The following is a 27,351-nucleotide window of genomic DNA, read 5'->3' on the forward strand; positions in this document are numbered from 1 at the left end:
ACTTAATAATTTCTGATTCAATACTGTGACTTGCCACATGCAGAGTACACAAGGTACAAGACGAACCCTCTAAATAATGGAGTACTACCCTAAGAACATACAAAGCTCAATATGTATTCAAAGGCAAACAGAAACTTATTTTTCTTCATGTGTTACAGTTCTGTGACTTACATTCAGACAACTGCCCTCTGAGGAAATCCTGCTGTACTGTAAGGGCTTTATTTCTTTCCTCTGGTTATGCAGCGTTTAACTTCACTTTCTCCAATTCTGCCTTTGGTTTGATAAAGGCAGCATTTATATTTGGGGCCTCAAATGTCAAGTAACCTGGAGTACAAGTGCATTGGTTCACAACAAAGTTCTGACACAGACAATGTACAAACATGACAAATCACTGAAACAGTGGTTTTACATTTATAACAGATACTTTGTATTGTCAATTGCAGTAATAAATATTAAGTACTCAATTTATACTCTGAAGTATTATTACCTTTGCTAACCTAATCATCAGTCCTTTCAGACACATGTTAGATAATAATCAGCTAACCTGGTAAGTTCACAGTTTATTAAAATAACAAATCCTAGGAGATGTTTATACCTACCTTAACATTGGTGGTCAGCACACAAGCTAATTTATAACATTACAAGGTTACCACAGACAACAGCAATCATAGAGATCTTTGCAGTAGATAGCTAGTCTAATCATCTTTTAGCTAGCTTCACTACGTAGCTAATCAAAATGATCCACATTTCACTGGTTAGTAACTGACCCAAACACAGATATAAAAATTAAATTTATGATCACTAAAATTTGCTAAGTAGCTATCTATTTCGTAATGCGGCTATCAGGTAGCTAGCATAGCTGCAAACAGCAAGGTAGGCCATGCAATTAAAATAATCATCTAGCATCAACATCTTACCTGTGTTTCCATAGAGTCTTCACTTGCTGGTGGCATTCTTATTTTTCTGTATGGTAAGAGGTGGCACTCCTCTATGGGCACTGGTTTCTTTCTCCATGGTTGCTATTTACTCACCAACATTCTTGGTTAGCTAATGTCCAGTTCAATATACTAGTTGTAGCTTACTTACTTATTTACTTTACTATTTATTTATTTAAAAAAGGTGATTGTGTAGCAGAGCTGAAATGAGTAGCTTGCGTGAGCCCTGCGTAAAGCTAGTAGGGTAGCAGGTAGCTGAGCAGTTTCAGCGGTTACGTCTGTTACCATTGTTTCCAACCTTTAGCTCAACTGGTAACGACACTGGTCATAAGGATTTAGCTGAGTAGAGAGAACTGGCTTGTTGACCCAGTCAACATCCATAAAAAAACGCAATGCAGTCTATACACCCACTACAATTGGATCAAAGTTGAACGGGTCACCGATAGCATGCGTACATGTTTCACTTAAGCTGTAGTGCCAATCTTAATACTTAGTTGTTTTTTTTTTTTTTTTTTTTTAACAATTCTCAGTCTGGAGCGGAGTTTACAATGTGCAAAAATATTATTTCGTATGTAGTTTTTAATGGTACTTTGCAGGGGGTCTTTAACAAATCCTTGGCTCTATTACGTTAACTCTTTGTCAAGTGCCACTAACACTATGATGATGATTAAACACCAACAATCATTCTGTCATTTCAAAAACATTTACACGATAGTTGATGTGTGACTCCCCAGGTACGAAGTGAAGTTTTAACGGCCAGTTAAAACAGAGGGTCACTGTTTGTCTGAACTCTGATTTCATCATGACTAAGACCTGCTCAAAATCATTAACGATGCTCCATTAGCTATTAAGCAATTGCATACATGTCTGAACACAAAACTGCAGGTTGCACATTGGCTTGTTTACATTGTCCAAATGTTCAATATTTTTTTCTTAATGTATTAATTTATGAAGATGTTCCACATATACACATATTCATCTTCATTCCTTTTTGGAATACATTTGAACATTGAATGTGTTTACAATTTGAACTTCTCTGAAAAGAATGTAACAGTATGGCAAAGTGTGTGTATAATGGTTGGCTGAATTGTATGAATCTGTTTCTCTACACAGCAAATATAGCTTTAGGAAGAAAACGTCTATAGAAGGAAAGCCAGTAAAAAAGAGGATTTTGAAATTGATAAAATGCCAGACGCTCGAAGCCAAAATGAAGTTCAGAATGTGCTGTAATAAAATGAGGATGACACCAAATGCCAGAAGAGGAGATATCGTTGTGTGGTATGCCCTCTAAATGAGTGAAGTACAGTACAATTTCTGTACTATTTAAAAGCTTGTATGTTTCATGTATAGATGTATAGACTAAGAAAAAATGTTTTTGGTTTTCATACCTAAATATTTTTCATGTAGTGTTTGCCGACTAGGTGACCTTTTTATAAAATATTTCAATGTTTTCCTGACAGACACCACAATAAATAACATTTTTCTAAGACTGTCCACCTCAAATGTGTGGGTAGTAGACAAATAAAATATCGTCCTCATTTTTTTTTTTATCTAATTGAACCATGAAATCCATGGTTATAATGTCCAGGCGACTGTAATACATAAATAAGTTTGTTTTGGATTTCAGACCAGCTACAAGTCACATGCTACATGTCATATGTATTTTCCATCACATGTATTATCCAATATCGGGGAGTGCAGTAATATCTAATGAGACTGGTAGGCCAGACGAGGGGATAACTTCATATTATCATAGATCCTGTTTGGTAATAAGTAGTACACATTTAGCAGTCCTACATGATTGTCCCCAGTGGCAAAAAGTCACAGATCATAGCATTAATTGCATTCATGGGAAAGTATTGTAAATGTTTTAGAACAGTGATCAGTCTTCTGCCTAATCTCAGTTGATCTTTAAGTTGGAGATCACATGTAATACATATGAGCTAACATGTACTATTACTGTGAAACAGTGTGTATTTTATTTTGTATACTCAACATGGAGTAACACCTTTATGAACCATTTGTTTATGTATTTGTTAACTATTTGCTAGGTCTGCATTAGACCAAGTTCAATAGAAATATGTCTGAAACTAAACAAGAAGCTTTTGTGTTAAGTGTAAAATTTTATAAACCCAAAGCTGCTACTTTGAACTACAGGATTTTAATTGGAAAAGTGCTTGTTTACTGATATATGATCAAGTTCTTGACTTATGTCATAATTATTTTCTATTTAAGAATGTACACATGCACGCACGCACACACACCAACTGTTTCATTGCCTCAACACTAGAACTCACTGTGACCAGATCAAAGATCAAAATTTTTTCTGACATTCTGTTTTGTTTACAAGGTTCATTTTCAGCAGATGTTACTGGTAGAGGATGGCATGGCCACTGGGACATTTAACAAGGGATGGTTTATTTCTCAATTTTGTCCTGATCACTGACTATCGGACAAGAAGGCTGTCATTTGAATGTCCTGTTGGTGAAATGTACCATAAACCAGTACCTTCCACCAAGCAGCAAACAGCTATAAATCAGAAATGGCTTTCTCCTGTTTAAAAATCACCTGCTGTTTTTTTTTTTTTTTCCCCCTCCAGGAGTGCAATCGTGTGTACAGTGCCCTTCTCCAATTAGTCTTGGAGTCACCTTTCAAAAAGACAGAGGGAAGATGACCTTTTACTGCTTCTGGGTCTCTCTCTCTCTCCCTCCATTCAGACATAGAAGCAAGGGGCACATCAATATTCAAGACGAGGCTCTTTAATTCTCCAAGATGCATTCTTATTCCAGACAAAGGCTGCTTAACATTTTTAGAACCGTGTTGTTAAATTCAGAACACATAAATCATTGCAGAAGAGCAAAAAAGGTGCCAATTGATGTTTACCTGGCTGAACTAGCAATCCGGCTGTTCCCCTACTTTGTCGCAGGGGACAAAAGACATGATGCAAAGAACGGAGGATAAAGAAGAGAGAATGAGGCTGTAGTGTCCTAACCTTTCACCTACATAGGTGAAAACACACAGTGGTACAGTTAGCCTGTCAATAAACAGGCCATTGATATATAAGTTGGAGCAAATTCTACATGGACTCCAATGTACCTTGAGTTCTTTCTTATTTTCCTCAAATGCCTTCTTGCCATAAACACTGGCAGATATACTGCACTGCAAAGGAGGACAGGGGACTCCATTGATATGGGTAGTGGGTTCAAACACTGTGGGTTGTGTAGTTATTTGATTTTGTTTTCTTCAGTGAACATGATGAAAGGAGAAGGTGAAATAAATTAGTTGATTAATTTTCATCACAGGACAGAGGCACTCCCATGCCATACCTCACCATCATTTTCTTTGCTTTTACCCCCTCCTGAAATTATGTTTACTTTTTTGAGGGAACAACTGTTGACATTGATTAAAATAACCCCATGGTGTCCACTACTGGGGATATATGGGTTGCTGGTTTTTGATCCAACTCTGGTCTTAATTATTCAACTTCAGCCATTGATCAGATGGGAATTGAACAGGTGTCAGCCAAAAAATATGTGAAAATTTTCTTGAAAACTTTCAGTGCTAGACACTACTGACCTGACCTGAATACATTTCCTGTGCAGGACTACAGTAGGAGAAGGATACAATTAGCATGATACAATTTTAAGAACATTTGTCTCACAGGCAGTACTATAGAGAATAAAATTGCCTACAACTGTGTGTGTGCTCTTTCCAAAGTACAGTTTCAGATATACACTATATGTATGTATCCACCAGTCAAAGCTGTTAGGAATGCAAGGATATGACACATTACACTCATTTTTACCCTGATAACATCCAGAAACAAGGAGGACAATATGTCCAGCTGTATAATTTGTTTACCTGTCTTTGGTTCGACTGAGAAATAGGGCTGTCCGTGGAGGATACTGTAGACCACCCTGGCACTGTTCCCATAAGTGGGGTCATCAGCATCTGTTGCTGCCACTTGGACCACTGATGTTCCTGTGATTAGATAGCATTGATTTCCAGGATTAGACACTGCTAGACATGTAGATTGATAAAAACATTTTTTGAGCAAACTCAAAGTCATGGAGTTATGGGTTAAAACACTGGACAATAATTCTAAAGTATATGGGGTATAACAATGGACTTTAATTCTAAAAATTTATGGATTAGAAAACTAGACTATACTTCTGAGGTTTATGGGTTAGAACACTGGAGAGACACTGCTGCTGTGCCCTTAAGCAAGACGCCCTGTAAGTAACAGCTCTAATATAATGAAATTTCTTCTTTGATCTGAGAAAATGCAAGGCAAATAAATGAGGTATTCTTTTTGGGAAACTCAACAAAAGAAAACATGCCATTAAAAAACAACAGATTTTCCTGCATTCAGAAAGTATCTATCTGCAATATTCCATTTTTTCTTGTGCATTCTAATGCCTTCAACAGTACAACTCATAAATTACATCACATTACATTACATTCATTGAGCAGACACAAAATGACTTCCAGCACAACAGAACAGAGGTGTATCCATTCACATTGAATAAGCAACAAGTCAGGCTAACAACACTCCCAGACCTGGGTGTTTGAGCATAACTCTATTCAAGCCATAACGCAAGTTAACTTGTGCAACCTAACTAAACAGGGGAAGCACACCATAGTCACTAGATCATAGACCCCAAAACACAACACAATACTACACATAAAATAAAGAGCAAGTAATACAAGTTGCAGGTGTTAGGGGGTGGGGGTTGAGGTGGAACCGAGATGCAGTCTGAAGAGGTGGGTCTTCAGTCTATTTCAGAAGATGCCAGTTATTCTGCTGTCCTGACCCCCATGGGAAGTTCATTCCACCACTGGGGGACCAGTACAGACAGGCTTAGAGGAGCAACCCTGTTGGGATGGGGTGGCCAGTTGCCCTATGGTTGCAGAGCATAGTGATCTGGACAGTATGTACGGTTTGAAGACCGATCGTAGGTATGGGGGTTCTGTCCCATTCACTGTCCTGCCAGCAACACAGGTTTGACCTTGTTGCGAGCAATAACAGGAAGCCCGTGAAGTGAGGGGAGGAGGGGTGGTAACTTGATTACGCTAAAGGAGGTTGTAGAGAAGTTGTGCAGCTGCATTCTGGATTAGTTGTAGCAGTTTAATGGCACAGGCAGGAAGACAAGCAAAGACGGAGTTACAGTAGTCCAGGTGTGAGAGGACCACGGCCTGAAGTAAGAGCTGTGTAGAATACATAGTGATGTAGGGGTGGATCCTTTGGATGCTGTACAAAAGGAATCTGCACACCCAACTCATTGCTATGGCCTGCATTGCCAGTGGAACAAAAGCCCATTTCAGAATCAGAATCAGAATTTCTTTATTGTCATTGTAACATGCACAACGAAATTTGAGTGCAATCCTCAACAGTGCAAAGATCAATAAAAAAAACGAGTAAAATAATCTATGAAAAAAATTTAAAAGTAAAAATGGTAGAACACAAGTAAAAACACCCAGAGATATCTACAATGAAAAATTGCACAGATCAGAAGGATTGCACAGATCCCTTGTTTCAGAGTGAAGAACCCTGAGCATTAATTGCACAGATCCCTTATTGCAGAGTGAATGTGAACATTATTTTGTGGCATTTAAAGCTTGTACAGCTGTGGGATAAAAACTGTTTTTGAGTCGGTTTGTCCTCGTTCTAATGGCTCTATACCGTCTGCCTGACAGTAGCAGTTCGAACAGAGAGTGACCAGGGTGGGATGTGTCCTTTATGATGTTATGGGCTCTCTTGAGGCAGTGGGAACTATGTAGGTCCTCCAGGGTGGGGAGCGGGCACCCGATGATTACCTCAGCAGTCTTGACGACCCTGCGAAGCTCTTTTTTGTGTGCCACAGTGCAGCTGGAAAACCACACACAGAGGCAGTAAGTGAGAATACTCTCTATGGTGGAGCGGTAGAAGGACACCAGTAGTCTCTGGGCGATGTTGTTCTTCCTGAGGACCCTCAGAAAGTAGAGTCTCTGCTGTGCCTTCTTTACCAGTTCTGTGGTGTTCATACCCCAGGTCAGGTCCTTCTCAATGTAGACTCCCAGAAAATGGAAGTCCGTGACCCTCTCCACACAGTCCCCGCTGATGATTATGGGTTGAATGTCCGTTTTTTTCCTTCCTGAAATCGATGACTAACTCCTTTGTCTTTGACGTGTTCAGGAGCAGGTTGTTGTCTCTGCACCACACTGACAGCCGCTCCACCTCGTCCAGGTAGGCGGACTCATCGCCCCCTGAGATGAACCCCACCACTGTGGTGTCATCGGCAAATTTGACAAAGGTGTTGCTAGAGTGGACAGGGGTGCAGTCATGTGTATAGAGGGTATAGAGCAGGGGGCTCAGCACACAGCCCTGAGGGGAGCCGGTGTTAAGGCTGAGAGCTGTGGAGATGTGGGGGCCTACTCTAACCCTCTGTGTGCGTCCTGTCAGGCAGTCTTTAATCCAAAAACATGTGGAGTAAGGCAGACCCAGGTCCAACAGTTTACACACCAGTCTATGGGGGATGATGGTGTTGATCACTATGCATTTCAGTTCCTTTGGAAATTTTATTGTGTATTTTATTTTATTTGTGCTTGTTATTTTATTAACAAGTATTTGTCTCCTTAACTATGGGAGTCATGCCTGCTGTATTATCAAATATGACATGTGGAAAGAGATTATGAATAGAAAAGAATTTGCAAATGCATTCTTTAAAATATAGCAAAATGCTGTTAATAGTTGGACATGTAATTTGTGATCATTTTGTGTCCAGCTTTCTAATTGTAACAATTCTAGAAAAACTAATACCAATTATTATCTAGCTGACATTGATTACAGAAGAGATCTGTCACTGTTTTAAGGTTTAGGTATTTTGTGTTTGTTTAATAACTGTAACTGTGATCATAATAAATTCTTACCTCACTTTGACAATGTTTGATGTCTCTGTTCTTTGTAATATGCGGTGATTACTGTTTATTTCCCAGTGAGCTTTCTTACATACTAGCCAGTCACCACAACAATCGATTGTACTTGCATGCAAGTGGCCTTGCTATAAGTAATGTTGTTGCAAGGCATGCAAGCCCTCCCTCTCTAGTTCACACAGCATATTGCAATTTTATTTGTAAAGCAGGGTTAAAATGGGTAATGCTATATTACAGTTGTAGTTATTGGCAGTTTTTCACATGCTTTAATATCATATTTATCTTTGAGAGTGAATGACAGAACTTTAAATTGATGATTGGCAGTCAGTACACACCATGTAACTTTAAATAGAAATCTGTAGAACCCAGTTTCACCCAGCTTTTGCCTGTCTTAACACAACCTTATTCACACCTTTCCTCATATTTTAAACTGTAATGCTGTAAGAGTTATACACTCAAATGATTGTAGATTGAATTGCATGACCTTCACTTAAGGCTTGTACCCAGCTCAGCTATAAAATGGTAGTACTTAGGAATGCATCCTTGCCTTCAAAAATCCAATCTCTTATTTGATCCAATCAAATAAGAATAGCAGACAGAAAAAAATACAACCGTAACTATGCTTTGTTCATCTGCATTGCAATGACTATGTTTAGATGAGTTTGCCCTTTACTGTCTAAAGTGAAATACAGAATACTGTATTTTAAACTATTTCATCTTAATGGGTATACAGCTTTAGCTGGCACATAAAAGAAAGCCCAAGCTCACAATTAGGTTATATTTTATTTTTACAGTAAAGTGCCTAATAAGATCTGCCAGTCGCTTGCATGAGACATATTTATAGGCTTTTATTGAACTTAGCGCTCACAGAATGCAGGAGATTAGCACCCCCCTTCTCTAATCATAAAGTTGAGTTAAAAGATTTGGGAACTGTCAAGTTTATGTCATTCCAGAAAGAACTGTGTTTGGAGAACTCATGAGAACCCATGTAAAGACAGTCTTTGTTTTTCCCAAAAAATAATTGAGCTCCCTTTTTCTAAAGATATGGCCATGTGTGTCCAGAAAGGCAGGCAGGCAGGCGGTCTGGCACTTTTTTATACAAACAGACTACAAAATGAACAGTGCCAGGAACTGAACGGGAACTACAACTTGTGTGATGTTTTTACTGGCCATTATATACTGTATAAAATAGAAACTAATGTGACCTAGGTTTCAGTTCTTAAGGGCATATCAGAAAAGCAGTGTCTTTCCCAAACTTCTCACAATAAGTAAAGGGAAGACTCTGTGTGATTGTGGTGTATTGATTAAGGTGCTGGGTTTGTAAGTGAATTGTTCCAGCAAATGACTAGTTGAATAGAGGTTGCTATGTTAAAAAAGAAAGAAAAAAGTTTAAAAAATTAATCTGTCTACTAAGACAATAATGAGTATTCAACAACTTCCTATTTTTATAATGCACAAGCCTTCAGATTCTGTTGGAACTGAAGCTGCACCCATCTGTTTATGGACTGTGTACTTGAGGTTGGTTTACATTTTCTCTTTTTCAACAGATGACAATTTTAAACAACGGAAAAGGACAGATTCATTCTTCTGACTCTCTAAATACTCTGAGTTCCCAGCCCTACTACTAAATTACAGCGTACGGGTTAAGGATGAATGCAATTATATTGGTAACTTTGAATTCTGATTACTCACTGGCAAAACAAAGATCTCATCCAGAGAATCAGTATCAATATTTTGAAGAATGCTCCTATACAGAATGATAACCAGCTATGATCAATGTGAGGTTCTCTCTGTTTTATCTGAAGCATGTTTACAGAGTAGTCTTTTCAAATCTCAGGACACAGGGTCCCCCACATTTACATGTCAGATCTGTACCTAATTACCTAATTAAATTAATTATTTCCTCTTAATTGAGCCCATTTATCACTCAACCTAGGCCCTCTGCTGTTAATGATTTAAACACCTCTATAAAACAGTCATTCAGGACAAGAGTTGTATACCCTTCCTGTAGTTTATGGCACTGTACATTGCTGTATACACATACGAAGAGGGGGTTGAATTATTCACGATCCATTAACAAGATTTTAAAAGAAAACTTTAGTAGGCCATCCCTATGTACATAATGCAGAAAGGGACAGATAGTGTACTGTTTAAATATTCAGCATATAGCATGGACACAGCATGAATACAGCTATTATGCTCCTTACAAATCAAAATGTTAAAAGCCCATATATGTGGAAATAAAAACAAAGCCATGAATCCATGCAGAGAGTGCATCACATTGTCAAAACAACTAATGCCCTTGAAAACTTGAGGGTCTAAGGAACGGAGGAGGAAACCTTGTGGACATATTTAATTCTGCACTGTTTTCCATTCACAAACAACCTGAAGCAACTTGAATCCACTACTTTTTCTTTCACCAAAAACAATGTGTGTTTTTTTATTAACCTCCATCCAACTCTCTGTATTTCCCTCACTCTTTGATGTATTATCACAAAATCTGTTTAGCCATGTACCAGCCATCACATCATGTTCAAAATAAATAATGCTGGCACACCCTCAATGGTTGGTGATGTTTTTATAATGCAAACCATTACTATGAAATACTGCTCTTTCTAACTAGGAGGCTAGAAATGATATATACAGATCTTATGTAATACTCCACAGCAAGTTATTTTTCTACTGTCTATCTTATCATTTAAGAATAAAAGCTGGTGACCTAAGCCCTGGTATTAGAAAATTTAATAAAAGTACGTACCAATTCACTGTATGTCTTTGTGTGAGTTTCAACAGGAATGCTAATCTACAGTTTCTTTCACAAAACATATGTCGTCTAATAAACATAAGTTAGTCATGGTCACATATAGGCCACAACATTTTACATAATCTGTATAAAACTGAAAACAACATTTTTTGAAAATGTCTTGAATGCAAAAAAAAGTGATTCAGCATTGTGCAAGTATGCACTGTTGGCTATTGTCAATCTGCTTTATTTATGAATTGTTAAGCAAAAATAGTACTGAACCCAATGAATTGGTGACCTTTTCTTGTCCCTGTGATTTTGAAGCTCTATGCCGTTCAGCTTGTGGTATATGTTGTTTCTTTCTTAACAGAATATAGCTCACATTTTAAATCCATGTTTCCAATGCAGACAGTGCTTGCTAGAGGTCTTGAAGTGACATAATAAGCTGTGTATTCTTTTCTGTCATGAATAGTCATGAATACTTTTCGGTGCTATTTTACACACCCTGTCCTATATAATTTTGTTGTCTGAGTACACAGTGTTATGACTTCCTATTGTTTCTTGGGCTTCTTGTTGTTGTACTTAGTTTGTGCAGCACAATTATATTTTAGGCCAAGTTTTTTCTCTATTCCCTGTGTCTAGAGGTCATTGGTCAGACTATTTATTGAGAACAGTGATTAGAAATCAAGGAGTAATAATGATCATGGCAGTTAACCAGGACTCTGGTTATGAGAGTATTTTATGATAATACATATCCACAGAGTGCAAGGCTTTCAACACTTCCCAACTTAAAGTGCAACAACTTTGTCCATGCAAAAAAGCCAACACATCCTCAAGTACTGTATCTCTGAAAAGTGCAGCAGTGTGCTATCCACTCATATTTTTTGATGCAGATGACATTACCTGTACTAACAGTGTTAATGTGTTTCTTAGGTTGCCAGAATTTTATTATGTTTTTTATCATGAGACATTTTATTGTTATTTATTTAATTTTAACTTGAAACTTCACCTTGACATACCTGGATAGATCTGTACCAATTCCAACTTGATTCATTGCCTGTATATTAATGGCATATTGAGACTCTCAGTGTAATGTGTATGGAAAGTTAAAGTTCTGCAGTATGACATATGCTCATAAATTTGGTTTCTCTTACTGAAGCAGCTACTTATAAAGCTATTACCAAAGAATAAAAACCTGATGCGAAAAATACAGCAGATTAATTACTGTCTCCACCTATTTGAATTACTACTACCACTACTACTTCTACTGCTGTTACTCTGATGTATCATATCATTTATTGCAATACTGACATCATCAATGCTTGCACTAACAGAATTATTAATGTTACATTACATTAACAGAGAGCGAGGGAGTGAGAGAGAGAGAGAGAGAGAGAGACTCACCCAGAGGGGACATTTCAGGAACCGCAGCAGTGTAGGGACCATCTAGGAACTTTGGTTCATTGTCATTAATGTCCTGAATCTTGACAATGAACTCGGACTCAGGCTCCACAGGTCTGTTGGTTTCACGGTCAACGGCCTGGGCCCGCAGTGTGTAGTAGGCCTGCTCCTCCCGGTCCAGCCGCTTGGTGGCATGGATGTCACCAGTGTTCTCATCAATTATGAAGATAGAGGTTGCTCCCTCTCCCGACAGCACATACTTCACATTGCCATCCCCCCTATCCACGTCTGAGTGCAGCTGAAGACAAGGGAGATTTCATAGTGAGTAATGAAACACAAACAGTTCACATAAATGATCATCTCTTGAAATATACAGTCCTGCATTTGTGCATCTTTCTACGAAAATCTTCACATCCCATAGTTGATGGTTAATGATTCCCATTTGGGGTCCAGAAACCAACAGACAGCCGTGTGGAGTAATTCTTGTTTCAAGTGCCACGGGCCAGAATCATTACCTGAGCAGAGCAGTGGAGCTATGACCATGACATGTACCTTATAAAGCCTGAGAGCTATAGCATGACATAACTGTGATTGGCCCCGGTGCAAATATTTTTCTTGCCCCCCCGCCCACAAACAACAATAAAACAAATAATTCACAGAATAATTTACACCAATCGTGTAATTAGTATAAATGATTATGCTTGCGAAACAGCACAGATTGTCTGTAGTCTGTGTGCTGCTACAACGTGAAATTGTTTAATTAACAAGGATGGCATTTATCGATTTAAATTACATTAAATGCTCATGACACATCACAGCTTTTGTGAGGTCTGTGTTCTAAACGTTATTGTTCATTGCACTCAACCTCACCTAAAAGTTTATTCTCAGTAATTTAAATCGATTTAACGAAATTTAGCTTGTTTTGTAATTTGAATTTTGTAACACAAGAAAGCTACAATGTGAAACATTTAAGACATTTAATTGTTTAAATGTCGCATTTAATTATTCAAATTGCCATCCTTGTTAATTAAACAATCTCATGCTGTAGCTTTCGCAATAGCACACAAATGTCAGACAATCTGCAGTGTTTTGCAAGGATAATCATCTAATTTTGTCAGTTCTGTTCTCTTTTTTCCTTCTTCTTTTGAGCACCGCTTTTTTTGTTTGGGCTTGCTAAACATTATTTATTATGCTGCTTATCATTTGCTGAAGAACAATTGCTTCTTGCTAAAAGGTTGAACCTAGAGAAAAAAATCACAACGTCCATGCAAGTTCTCACAAATGACAGGGAGCAAATTAGCATTTCCCAGCATGCCTTCTTCCTTTGTAACTTTTGAGAAGAAAGCAACCAAATTAAATAAGTGGTGGGTAGAAATAATATTTATGTTTAGTAAAACAGTTTGTAGTTTGGGAACATTTCAATAAGGACAAATAAAAATACATAAAAATAGGCTATGACCCAAAACTGTAAGTGTGATACACAAGGTGGGAAGGTGGTATTATATAGCTATCACAATTGCTAGTCATTCTAGTGATATCGTTGAATGGTTACTTTGAAGACTGCATGAAATAGTCAATGCTTGAGAGGGCCCACCTACAATAGCAAAGCAGCAAAAATCACTTCCCTACATGGGCCCCTGACAGCCCCTGGGCCCCAGTGCAGCACACCAGCTGCACCATCAATAATTACACCAATGCTCTGAAAGACAGACAATCTTCCAGTAAAAAAATAATGTGTATGAAACAATCATTTGATGCAAGTTAAGAGAACACATGATGACTCCAAGATAGAATCCATGATGATTCAAAAGCATAATTGAATTAAAATGTCATGCACACTAGATACTGAGGTTTTTTCCTAGTTTCATAATTTAGTTTTTTTTTTACTCTAAATGACAGGTTCTGTGAGCATTTGAGTCTATGAATAAGCATATGAAACAAGTTCATAATTTTTTTCTAATAAAACGTAATCAATACTGAAAGAGACCAGCATCTGAGAAGCACTACAGGCTCCTGTCCCCTCAGTGCAAACTGAAGAACAGAACAAAACATACCGGACTGAAATAAATCTTTTATGCATTGTTTAATTGAAAGAGCTTAAAAGTGGCATGCCTTGTGGTGTATTGCATTTCCAGTTGCATTATGCTGAATTTTCACCAAGTGCTACATTTGCTGCTCTTGCAAAACCATAAATAGTGGCATATGAGTCTTCCTCTGGATTCCCCAGAGATGTATAGAGCACAGTTCACCCGTGCTATTTAAGGACACACCACCGAAAGCTCCATCACACTGAGAAGGTGAATGGAATAAAATTCTGATGAATCAAGGCTGACACTGATTCACTGCTTTGTGCATAGATAGATCTCCAAGGGAAATGGCCACATGTGTTCACATCCATTTCTTCAATCTTGCACAGAGGAGATGGGTGAAACTTAACTTTGGAAAATTAACAAGGCCACTAAGACTTGCTATTCATTCATTATGAGCAGTGCCATATGCAAATTGCATTAGTGGAAAGGGCAATTATGAAGTGCCATCATGCTTTAATTTTGTTTCTGATTTTCAGCATTTACAATTCAAATTGTAATTTCTGCACTTTGCAAACCCAGGCATTGTTCTTTATCCAATCTCGTTTCTGTCTTGCAACCTTTGTTTAATAATGGTCCCAAGAGGTTCCTTAACTACAAAGATGGCTGAAGGCTCTTTTTCTTGATAAAAGTCTTAAGTTTTGCATTTATTGAGTCACAGGAGGGGAGGATTTCTTCTATTCAGGGTACTGTGTACACAGTGTTGAGCCAACTGAAAATAGAGAGCCCACATATCCACCAGCATCCTATAAGCAAGGCTGGCAATAGTACAGCAGTCTGGTCTCCACGGTACTAAAGATTTCTGCTCGCAGAACAGGCCTACATATTGCACAATGGCCTCTCCAATACACTGGGAATGAGCTGAAGTTGAGATTTGTTGTTGTCATCTTGTAAATCATTGTGTGAATGCACTACGAGAGACACTGAAACCAGAGTCAAATTCCTTGTATGTGTAAAACCACAACCAAACTTGGCCAATAAAGACTGATTCTGATTCTGATTCTGACTCTGACCTTTTTCTCACATCATGCAACCCCACAGGACACATTATACCTATGTATTCAATATAAAGCAGTCAAATCAAGACATGCTGGCTATGCAATATCAATCTTACAAACAAGCATGGCCTGGTGTACAATGATACCAAGGGGTGGCAGTTTGTGAAAGAAAGCAAGTGCTTTGAGTGACATCACCCTAATAAATACACTGTACAGCAGAGAATTTGTGCTATTGAGGCATCCTGGTGCTACCCAGATGGAGGTGATTACTTTGTCAGGAGGGAAAACGCCTAAGCCTCAGAGCATGTGTTCTGTTGATTCCTGTTGTGACTGTGAGTTGTCACAGCTCCAAATGACAATGCTGAAGAAAGGTCTTTGCAGTTAATAAAAGGTAGTGATGATGTGAAACATATCCTGACGTGATTTCATTGCTTGCACTGTCCTCCTTTGAACTTAAGTGTCTGAATGACAAATATGAAGAAAGGAAAATGCCAATGTTAACTAAGACTAGCATCCATTCAGACTTTCATACAAGCACAAAACATGTTCACTGTCTTGTTGGGTACGCTTGTAAGATGTGGGCATAAGCTAAAAACAAGAATCTAGAAATTACTGGCAGTTAAATGGTTGATTTGATTATTAAAGAAGCAAACAGTTTTTCTCTTGGGCTCAAATCAAGTACATTTACTGGAAAGCTAGCTTTTAGTTTTAGTTAAGTAGCTTCATGATCCTTACATGCAAAGTCACAAGAGGCTTTGATACATCATTCATACTGGCACAAGTTGGTGCTTTATTAATTACTAGACATGTACATGATTAAAATACCCCTTTCACTGTCAGTGTTAAATTAACACTGCTACTGATTATCCTTGTTTATAGAAAACTTCTCCATTTTGCAAGCAAACATACTTGGGCTAAACCACTGTGACATCCATTCCTGACAGTCACATATAAATGCAACATCTTACATTTATGACACAGTAAAATACAAATAGACTCAAAGTTTGGTTGGTATAAATTGCACTATTGTTTACATGTAGGATCTGATGTAGATGAGCCTTAGACCCCACAGTGAGATGACTGTGGTATCCCTGGTTAATCAGCACCATATAGCAAACACCATATTTCAAGTACAGTGAAGTCAAGTGCCTCCATGAGGGAAATAGAAATGTACCTAAGAGGAGACACAAAGACACAAGGCAGGGAGCCAATTGCCAATGCACTTGTCACAGCCTGGCTCTCACTGTGCTGGGCTTTTTCTAATTCACTTATAACTCTCCCTGTGGATCTTGACATTGCCTTGGACTCAGACTACTTCTCTGTTTCAGCATGCTCAGTCTCTCTCCTAATTCTTCTTTCTTCTACAACTGAAGGTGTTTGCAGTGTATCACAGAGGGGTTCCAGAGGAACGGCACCTGGTCACCAGCACTCAGTGAGAGGGGATCTCACTCTGTTGACAACACTGGGGCCCCAGCATGGCACCCGAAAGGAGTTTTTCTTCTTCTGTAAGCACACCTCAATTACTGTGGCCCCAGGAGCACACACACAGAGCCCAGGTGGGAGCCCAGTGCTAAAAAGGACCACATCCCTTTGCACTTCCCTTTGCATGTTTTTGTACATCCCTTGGTCCATCCTCTTGTTTGTGCACACCACCCCCACCTCTCACAGACCCTTTGTTTTAAAACCTGCTGAAATCTGCCCAAACACACTGCCAACCACACATACCTGCACTCCCTTAATAAAGCTCTGAATCAGAAATCTGACTCCGACAGCAAACTTCTCCTGAACCTAGTTCACGGGTGAAACTGCCCCCTCAGTTTCAGTGGTCCTTCTAGCCAGATAGTGCTGTTGCAGTGCAGATGTCAGGCAAACCAGGTTCAGCTCCCTCATCTATGAGCCGCTCTCCCCGTAAGACCTGTTGTCTGGCACATCAGAAGAGCTACAAGGTGCAGTATGTAGGGAGGAGCCCCTACAGACCCAGAGACGTCCATGACAGTCAGCAGGAGGGAGAGGACAAGATGACGCCCCCATCAGGCCGCCAGAGAGGATTTCCCCATTCCAGCAGAGCCAATCACCTGCGGCCCCAAAAGGTCAAGATAAACTTGTGCTGCAGCTCCTGGACACCATGAGGTTACAGAACAAGCTCATAGAGTGCATGCATGCCACCATGTGTTCACAGGGGCCTCTTTGCACAGTCTGCACCTTAGGTCCTGCTGGGTATGGTACACCCCTGCTCCTACTGATCTGGAGCTACCATATCATGTATATACAGGGAGTATGCATGTGACTCTCAAAATAAAGGGCACATCAAGGCTACATTCTGACTGCAGCTAGACGTGGCCCAATTCTGATTTTTGACCCTATTCAGATGTTTTTAGAACAGTGTGAAAAAAAAACAAAAAAAAAAAAACATGAAGTCATGTCTTTTCAGTTGCAAATTGGGCCACATCAATGTGGAAATTATTCAGATTTCTAGCCATGCAACCTACATGACCTGTGTGTGATCTCCACTTCAAACTGCCTTGAATATAAAGGCTAGAACCATAGCTTTCATAAATAGACAAGACCGTGACTTGACGGCAGTGATGTCTTTTTTGTTGTTTATATTTGCATGTTGGATATTTCAGGACGGAGTTTCATTCACACTGTAACAGGACCAGGGGAGTGGTGGTAGAAGGGCACTATGCGCCTACAAAGTGGTTTCTTTACCTGGCAGACTGGAATCAGGCAACATCCTCCAGCCAGCCTGCAGTCAGAAACCTGTTGCCAATGAACTCTCCCCTGGCTTATTTAAGGCTATTTAGGGCCCAATCTGTCAAACACTGTGAAGTATAATTGAGTAGAACTGACTCTGTATAGTGAATAATTTTGTATGAGTAACAGTGTTTGATCCTGGAGTGTGTTTTGGCTGCACTCTCACCTGCTACCTTATATTTGTTTGTCGCTCTGGGAACCAGCTTAGCTGGCCAGTAAGAGTGGGACTGGGGGAGGTGCAGGTGGGCTCAAAATGGAGTTGGATTTTTTACTTTCTTTGAGATCTGGTGATTGAGGTGCCCATGGCATAAGGTTTATTTCAAAATGTGAGTCCTTTTAATTTGATGTTTCCATTATTTTGTCTACCCTACATATAGGAGGTACATATGTACATAAACACACACACACACACACACACAGACATAGGATGTTCACGTAGTGCAAGGAACATGAACAATTTGCTACACTGACTAGAATGCACAACATATTTAATTACTTTGGGTACAAAAAAAGAATACATTATATTGTATTGGGAACCTTCAACGGAGTATAATCTAATAATTTTGAGATAATTTTTGGTGATGTTTATTTTCTTTTTATTAAATGTTTTGTCTCTTCTTTTCTCTACCTTCATCAACTCCAGTCAACCATATTTTCCAGCTACTTCACTGTATTGATCCAAAGATATGAATAGAATACATATGCCACTAACCTAAAACGGCTTAAGATCTAAGGATGTGTATTCTTGTATTCTGCTTTCACCTTAAAGTAGTGTCACTACCTTTTGAAAAAGTGTAGAAAGACTGATAATCTGACAGCACCCAACAGAAAACGTGTCTCAGTCTACAATTGACTGGTATGTCCTTGAGGACTTTTTTTACTCATGTGAAACAGACTTTATTATAGAGTGAGAGGTGCTGTCCTCAAATCCCCATCATCAGGAAAGCAGCCAGGTTATCATGGGGAACATATTGTGCTATGATAAATAAAACAAATTAAGGATGTCATTACCACCACATGGCAAAATGATGTCATTTGTCTTTAGTTGCAGAAAGTAGCAGAAAGCATTACACCACAAATTTTAAATACCACTTGTTTTAGATTAATCTAATTTGGTGTTCATCTGTCTGACTCCCATTATAACAGCTTTAATGCCATGGTCCCCTCCAAAAACTGCTTGGCATTATGAATACTGTGCTGTGTGACTTGCCACCGCACATCACTTGCATATGCACAGGGGTCCTCACGGTGAGGGCGTTGTTTCTCATACTAATATACTTTACATTATGCAGGGTGGGGAAATAACAGCGCTGTGGTGCTTGCATATTCAAAAGAATGGCTCAGCATTATGAGGATAAAGAATCATCAGAGATGAGGTCATTTGTGCCATGGCTCAATTTCTGTAATTAAATCTGATGCTCCCTACTGTGCAGTTGTCTCCCGTACCAACTGGCTATGGTGGCTTTAACCATGAAATTTTGAGAAAAATTAGAAAATGCTGCATATGGTATTCGAACAAATAAGTTTAAGTTTAAAACTGCAGGTTAAATTGTTCACGTAGGCTTTGAACAACACTACAATGAAGAACATCATTAAGCATTGTTGGTCACCTGCCCCACTGTAAGATTACCAACTGCTTTCAAATTGGAGAGATTCTAAGAAGAAATTGAGGGGACACTTTCTTGACACCACACTGTTGTAATAACAGGAACATGAAGGATTCTTTTGATTCAATATTGAATAACTGGCACAGTGACATTATTGCAGTTTTCAATATGTCAAAATACGATGGAAGGTGGACTGTTCTTTGAGGTGTGGTCTTATTTACATCATAAAAAGCTGGTATTTTTAAATGGCTTCTGTTTTCCCCATTAGAGTAGATAAACAGCCACAAATACCTGGTTTAATCAGAGTGTGAGCAAAAGTGAATGGCCATTCTATAAATGTAAAACTATACCAGAGTGTCATATAATCATAATATGGATTATATAATTAATTTATAATAATGTTATACCAACATCTTACAGCCTGTCAAGTACATGGTTGATTTCAAGTAGGTGACTACTATAATAGTAAGAGTTCACTAGAAATAATTCTAAAAAACAAAATATAGATAATCATTACTTTATTTCTTTTTTAAATCATTTTAGGAAAACATCAGCAGGCATGAATTGTTTAAAATGATACCATATCAAACGAAGCCTCTAGTCCAGAGGTTTTCAACCTTTTGGGGGCAAAGGTCAAACCAGAGCATCAAGGCATTCCAACTTAAAGTTGGTTATCGATTATGAAGAATGTCACACACATTATGATAGGCTATAATTTCATTAGCGAGATTCTGACTAATTTTAGCTGTGAGGAAACAGCAGTTTAACAATAAAAAATATAGCAAATGCTAACTGAAATCTATGAGAAGCTTAATAACACTAATGAAAACATAACGAACCATGTAACGTAACACGCGGGCTACATAGCATAAAAATAAGTTACGTTCAAAAGGGTTAATAGCAAAATATAAAACATCAGTCTTCTCACAGAGTATAAGTGCGCACACACACACCTATATAAAAACACATCGGGTTCCTCAAAATTCCACGGCACACTTCACTTTGCCGCGTTGAGAACCACTACTCTAGACCACATGCTGCATGCATAGAGACACACTGGCAAGTCTCATCATTCAAACCACAGTTGAGCATACTAGCACTTCCGCCCCACTTGTATTCCATATGTCCGTAAGTAAAGTTCTTATTTGCAATGTTGTAATGCTGTGATGCTGAAAATTACAAATGGGCACCAGTCTCACTCTTATGTGCTTCCATTTCACTGAATTTGGTAGCCTTTCCCTCTGAATTTAAGCTAGCTCTGAGTACCACCCAACATTAACATTATAAAATCTATTCAACAGGACTCTATGTGTCCCACAAAAGTCTATTAAGAGCATAAGAGGTATCAGCTTCCCTCACAAAATCACCACTCTGCTGACCATCAGTTATACAGACCATCAGATGCACAAACTAATACAAAATATTTAATTAAAGCACTTTTTTTAAATGAAGACTGTCTTGCTAAAGAAGAAATTGAGTGATGGTATCCATTAGGATTCTACATCTGCACAAAGAAAAATCTGAAGTAGGTCATCATGAGTGTTTGATTATTGTATGTCTGGATTAGCTCCATATAGAGGCTTTCCAAAGCCCATGTCTTTATGCTCTATGAATTTATTGAGACTGGTGTCAGACTAACTGTCAGTCAGACCTTAGTTATTTCCCAATTAGGCACAACATACGGCAAAAAAACACCCACATTATATCTTACAAATGTAAGGTTCTGCACTTTTTTGAATGCACATGCTCTGGCAGTTTCAAGGCTGCCCCAATCATGCTTTAATAAGATTGAGAGATTTTCTTCTATTTGTGTAATACAGAACCACAGAGGGAGAAGGGTACAGCTATAGTTTTGGGAATGGGAGATGCCTTTTATAAAGGGACAATGAACAAAAGAACAGAACTGATTTCCTAGAATGAAATGTACAAAGACTGATCAAACAGCTCTTTAAAAAACAATATTAAAAATTCATGAATGTGAGTCAACTGAATACCATTCTAATTCAATTTAATATTTTATTCAACTCACAATTACATGTATGAAGAGAGCAGGGGAATTTGCAGTTGTGTATAATTCCAAAAGAATACCCATTGCCACTAAAGCAAAGATTGCATCTGTGACAAAGTATGGTTCTTGATTAGGTTTTCAACTGGCCCTGACACACCAGGTAAAAGTAAGACTGACCTACTTTTTATTTTCAAGTTATATTACAAAATAATAAGTTGTACCTTTGCCATACCACCATACATTCAGCTATGTAGAAGTATTTGCATTAATTGCATAATCAACAAAGGGACAAAGTACAGCAGGCCTGTTTTATCAGGTGGGTAAACAACAGGCTTCTTTCACAATAATGCAGTATGATGTACAATAAAACACTGAAGACAGGATTCACTATCCTTGATTGCATGCCATTTAAGGCGATGGTGCATGGGGACATTGAGGACTCTTATTTGACAAAGCAAATGCAAAACAGCAGAGCCAAGGAGACGGTAGCAGTCTAAGGCCTCAGCAAGCTCTGCATGGACCACATGTGATAGCTTAATACAGTGGATGCGACAGGGAGTCAGAGGGGTAATCCTTTGCAGGGATGAATGGCAGAAGATATATAAAGCCAGCCAGTGAGAGAATAAAGCAGGCATCACTGCTCTCCTGCTGTCACATCACTGAATCAGCTTTCCATCAAAGTCAGGACTGATTTTCAAAATTCTGATTACTATTTATGTGCTCTTTCACAGCTCCAGGACTTCAGTTCTGGCACTGACTGCTGGAGCCATCATGCCTCCAGAAAATGTGTCTAATGCTAAGGGCACTCAAGTGTAGGAATGAGAAGCTCTGAATGAACTGAACTGGGATCATTATATGGGTGTTGTATGTAGTCGTTCGGGATGCATGCCTTCTTTGATGTAATCCTTATTGGAAATATGAAATGGCAAATGACAGACCTCACTCACTGGCCTGCTTCTCAGAACTCAGGTGGAGAAAGAATTTCATGCCTCTGTATGAAAGAAGGCTCATATGTGCCTGATATTAAAACGTTGTGCCAAAATATAGAATGCAATCTCAGAAACAACTCAGTCATAAACAGCTATGCAATAAACACAATAATTTCTTTCTGATTATCCAAAACTCAATTAGAACTTAAAAAGCAACGCAGGAAAAGATAAATGATGGAAAGCTGCCTTTGTAGGAAGGGTCAATAGGACATGCAACTGAAAAAGAATGTGAGTGTAGACACCCTTTGAAGACAGTGGCTATATCAACATTTACATAACCCTAAATATGTGTGGCACACACAAGACCTCTGTCACATTATGGAGTTTCAGGAGTGACAGCTATGATAACATTGCTAATCAATGCGATAACCATTGATGAACTGCATAAATCACAATGATAACTTGCTAGCTGCCAAACAGCTGACCAAGGAACAATTTAATCATCCAGAATTATCCAGATCAAGCCTCTCAGCCAAGGTCTTGGTGCAGGTAAACAGTGCTTTGTGGTGACTTCAACTTAAATTAAAGCCTCTGTGCTCTCTTTTCCCTAAAGGAAATGCAGGGTTTTCCCTACCATCGCAAAGGCTTAGGCGCTATGCCTACGTGTTTTTTGCGGAGCGCCTTAAGCCGAATGAACGTAAAAAGGCATTTAGGCAACATATCAGAATGAATGTAAAAAGCAACGGTGACAGTTCTATGCGCTGACAAAAAATAGGAGGTGGCTTGATCTCAAACAGAAAGGTAAGCTGGCAACAGGGATGACCTGCCAATCAACAATCAGTGTTTGGACGAATGTTTGTGTGATTGGTGCTCATTGCCAAGCTAATCAAACAGCTGATTGGATATTTCTCTGTACCATCAACTCGGGTTGGTATTTATAACCATCGACTCTGATAAGAAGTTGCAAGCCATGGATAAGGTAAGCCTCAATGAAGAATAAATGAAGTATACACTTTTTTATTAGGGAGTAATTCCTGTGGATGTTAACAATAGCGATAGCAGACAGAGATAAGATATAACTAATGGAGCCTATTTTACAACTAATGAAATTGCTAACCTAGCTAATTTACATAGATCTTCATGTACTTGATTAAGTTACGTTAGCCAGCGAAGCTAGTTAGTTTACGTTACATAAAGATACCTCGACTAAACTAACGTTAGTATCTAACGTGGCTTGGTAGCTAAACAAAGTTAGGCTGTGTTCACACGTAACGTCTTTTTCTGATGAAAACGGCTGGTCAAAGCGTTTTTTCAATTAAAAAAAAAAATTGCAGTTGAGAGCGTCTTTTGTTAACATAACTTACACAAACTTAGAGTTAACGTTAGGTAACAGGCTAGTTTTGCTAGCGACTGAAATAAACACAAACACCAACCAGAAACTCTTAGGACCCGGCTGTTGAGCTCAGATATTAACAATCTTTAGCCAGGATTGAGGACTACACCTTTAAAATCAGTTTCATTTTTAGGTCAAGACAGGCTGACTGATGACGACCTGGAAGATTTTACAGGGACATCAAGCTAGGAAAGTGAAGTGTTCAAAAGAGGGCTGCGATATTTGCAGTTGAAATAAATCAAGAAATTCTGTCTCCTTTATGTCCTTTGGTTGCATTTTCAAAATAATTACATATGTATTTCAACATGTTTGTTCTTCCAATGTGTACAAGTTGAGGTAATCCACATATATTTTCATTAAATCTCAAACATATTTGGTGAATAAAAATAATGGTGAATTAAAATAACTTCCTTTGAATAATTTCAAACCCCCCAATCACCACCCCCCGGAACCCAGACAGCACCTTAGTCCTCTGAAAACCTAGGGGAAACACTGCAATAGAGCTTACCTATGAATACAGCTAAGCAACCTAATCATAACTAGCTGGCTAGCTTATAGTAATCACAGAAAGCAAGTGTCTAGTTAGCTAATTAACTGGCAATAAACTGACTAAAGTTATGTAGCTAGCATAAACATAAGGTAATAACATTAGTCCTTCACAGACAGTAGTACATATGAGCTACAATAGCTACTGTTATTACCACAATTGGTACCTCTCCATAGTAAAATTATTATAAAAAATATGAATACCAATGGTACAGCCATCAGATTAATTATGTCTATTGAATTGAAAATATTAGTCACATTCAAAAACATATCACCACAGCTGCCATTTTTCAAAAGATGTGTTGGAATTTTTCATAAACCTCATTGCCTTCTGGGATTGCCTTTTGCTTTGAGGAACCATCAGATGTGTTCTTCAAATATGATAAGAAGTAGCTATCTTAGGAAGCAGAATTTTATGACTTAAAATGATCAACAGGCTCATGCTGCCTTAAAATGCTACCTTCTAAAGCAGCTGACATGGAGGATTTGCAATGATGTAATACACATGAAAATTAAGATGAAAAAACAAAAGAAGAAGATCAAAAAGAAAGTGTAAATTGTCTGGCCATATGAAGTATCCAAATTTTGATGTTAAGTTTAGATGGCACAAAAATGTTTGCACAGACTGAGACCTCAAACCTATTTCAGTTATTTCTGTAAGAAACTATAAACAGGGCCTAATTTACTGTACTGTATATGCAGATTATGTGCCCCACCAACCTACAGAGACTTTTGAAATCACTAAATCACAGCCAGCTGATGAGCAACTGTAGTTTAAGCATCTTACATCTTTCCAATGATTTGCATAGACAAGTGGTGCACACATTTGTGAAACTGTTTATTATGTGTTTTAACATTAAATGTCAATTGTGATAAAGTATTTCTTTCATTGTTAAGAAACCAAAACTCCCTCAATGGACAAACTGGACTATACATGCAATGCAATCCTACCAATTTGTGTCCTGTTTCTCAGAGAGGACCTTTTTTCTCCATCAACAGAAACTGACATGTCAGTGCTTGACTACATGATTTTTGGAGGGGAAAAAAGCCAGATTGGGAAGGCTGTATAGAGGGAGCCTGTTAGTGAGAAACTCTTGATTTCCTTTCCATAACTCTTTGAAGGGACTTTATTCATGTTATCCATTTCAATGTGCTTGTGGGAATGGTTGTGAAAGCAGCAGGCAAGCCTGGAGAAGAGCAGCCTGATTGCCAGTGTATTATCTTTCATCTGCCTCAGTGACAAATTGCCATGGCGAGCAAAACTGGGGAACTGGATTAAAAGGCACACCAGGCCCTCTTGTGTGTGTTCAATTAACAAACACATGTCAGGAGAAACTCTAAAGAGACACACGACAGCTATGAATGCCAACATGAAACACACGCTTTCCATTTGATTCGCTTAATGTCATGTTTAAAATGGATGCCTGGGGGCTAATAAAAAGCAGAATCCAACCCATATTTTCAGTGGGGCTTGCAGAGGCATGACTTCCATTGCACAGTGGGCTGGTTTTGGCAGCTGCAGCAAGAGCATGTAAATGGATCCCGGCAGCCACACTGCACTGCCTCATGTCTACGTGAAGGTTCATCAAAGCATCTGCACCAATTAGAGTGCCGTTCAAAGACTTTTCTCCACTGGGTGAGCGAGGAGAGGTGAAAATGTGGTCAGGCACTCGAAGAGGACAGATCAAATGTGGACTCTGAGTTGGAAGGCTTCTAGGAACAAAGGTTGAAAAAGATTGCACAGTGCAGGACTTTCTCCCTGCTCTTCCAATGACATAATGGGGTTTTTATTCCCTTAGGTGTGAAATGAACTATAAAGCAAGATAAATATAATATATTCATATAAATATTGGAATATTGAAGGGATTACTTGGCAATACATCACAGACCATCTGCAAATACATGTACATAAAAATACTATGGAATCATAAAAAAGCAGAACGAATAACTGTAGCAATTAACTTATGGACACAGGCTCCACAACCCCCATCACCATAGCTGCAGCACTTGATAGGGTTCTAATGAAGATGTGCCAGCAGAGGAGACACTGTGGTCATCCATAATAATTGTTGACATAACTAAATTAACCCCGGAGACTTGGAGCTGCATGCATAATTCATTGCAGCACAAGTCCTTCAAACAGACTGCATCGGACCCCTACAAGGCCTGTCTATGGGAGGTCTGTTCAAATGCATATTTATCAGCATCTTTAAGAAGCCGTTATGGCTGCTTGCAATAACAGATTCAATTTATGGAGTTATAATTTGTCCAAGGAACGGTACATGATTTATCATTTCAGAGAAAGGGGGACATTTCTTAATGCCCAACCAGGGCTTATCTCTGTTATGTTTAGCATAGTAAAGTACAGCCTATTCATCAGTAATGTTAATATCTCTCTAGCTCAAAGTGCTTTGCATAGTCATAGACAACAGCAATAGATATGCCTAAACACAAGAGTGTACATGCATATGTTAATGGTTGTAAATCTGCAATGGAAATGTGAAGTTATTGCTAAGATTCAGAAACATGAAACCACTGAAAACCAGTCATGCCAGGAAATAAATACTCAACACCAATTCAGCACTAATAATCATACGGAACCAATAACTTATGGAAACTGACTTCAAGAAGGGAAGAAGGGTGTGCTTATCTTAGGTTTAATGCTATTCTTCATCTGAGCCATAACATGTCACTCAGAGCAATGCAAAACCTCCTGTTTCCTTCAGCAAATATTCTGTAGTCAATATCAAACCAGAAATACACAATTCCCAAGTAAATAATGCACCCACACATACGGTATGATGTGTGCTTACACTTATATACTTATATCTGCAAGTACTGATTTGTCAAAGCAGTCATCACGGACATACATTGATTTTTTTCAATACACTATATTCTGGACATGGACAACTTGGTCACATCATTGTGAGCTTTCCCATCTGTATGTAGTGCCTGACAATGATCAGGGTTGGGAGGGTTACTTTAAAAACGTATTCCGATACTATTTCTATTTACCTGTTAAAAAATGTAGTCAGTAA

General features: G+C 38.6%; 1 protein-coding gene across 2 annotated transcripts in view; it reads right to left on the reverse strand.

Annotated features, from left to right (window-relative positions):
• Nucleotides 1–27,351, reverse strand: part of LOC118772387 (cadherin-7-like) — a 112,746-nt gene that overhangs the window by 49,157 nt on the left and 36,238 nt on the right. For both annotated transcript variants that reach the window (XM_036520664.1, XM_036520665.1), the window contains exons 3-4: nt 11,995–12,289; nt 4,797–4,916 (exon numbers count right to left, since the gene is read on the reverse strand). In XM_036520664.1, the coding sequence (XP_036376557.1) occupies nt 4,797–4,916; nt 11,995–12,289 (415 nt within the window). The remainder of the gene's footprint in view (nt 1–4,796; nt 4,917–11,994; nt 12,290–27,351) is intronic.

Source organism: Megalops cyprinoides, chromosome 2 (genome assembly GCF_013368585.1).
Source record: "Megalops cyprinoides isolate fMegCyp1 chromosome 2, fMegCyp1.pri, whole genome shotgun sequence".
Classification (NCBI taxonomy): domain Eukaryota; kingdom Metazoa; phylum Chordata; class Actinopteri; order Elopiformes; family Megalopidae; genus Megalops; species Megalops cyprinoides.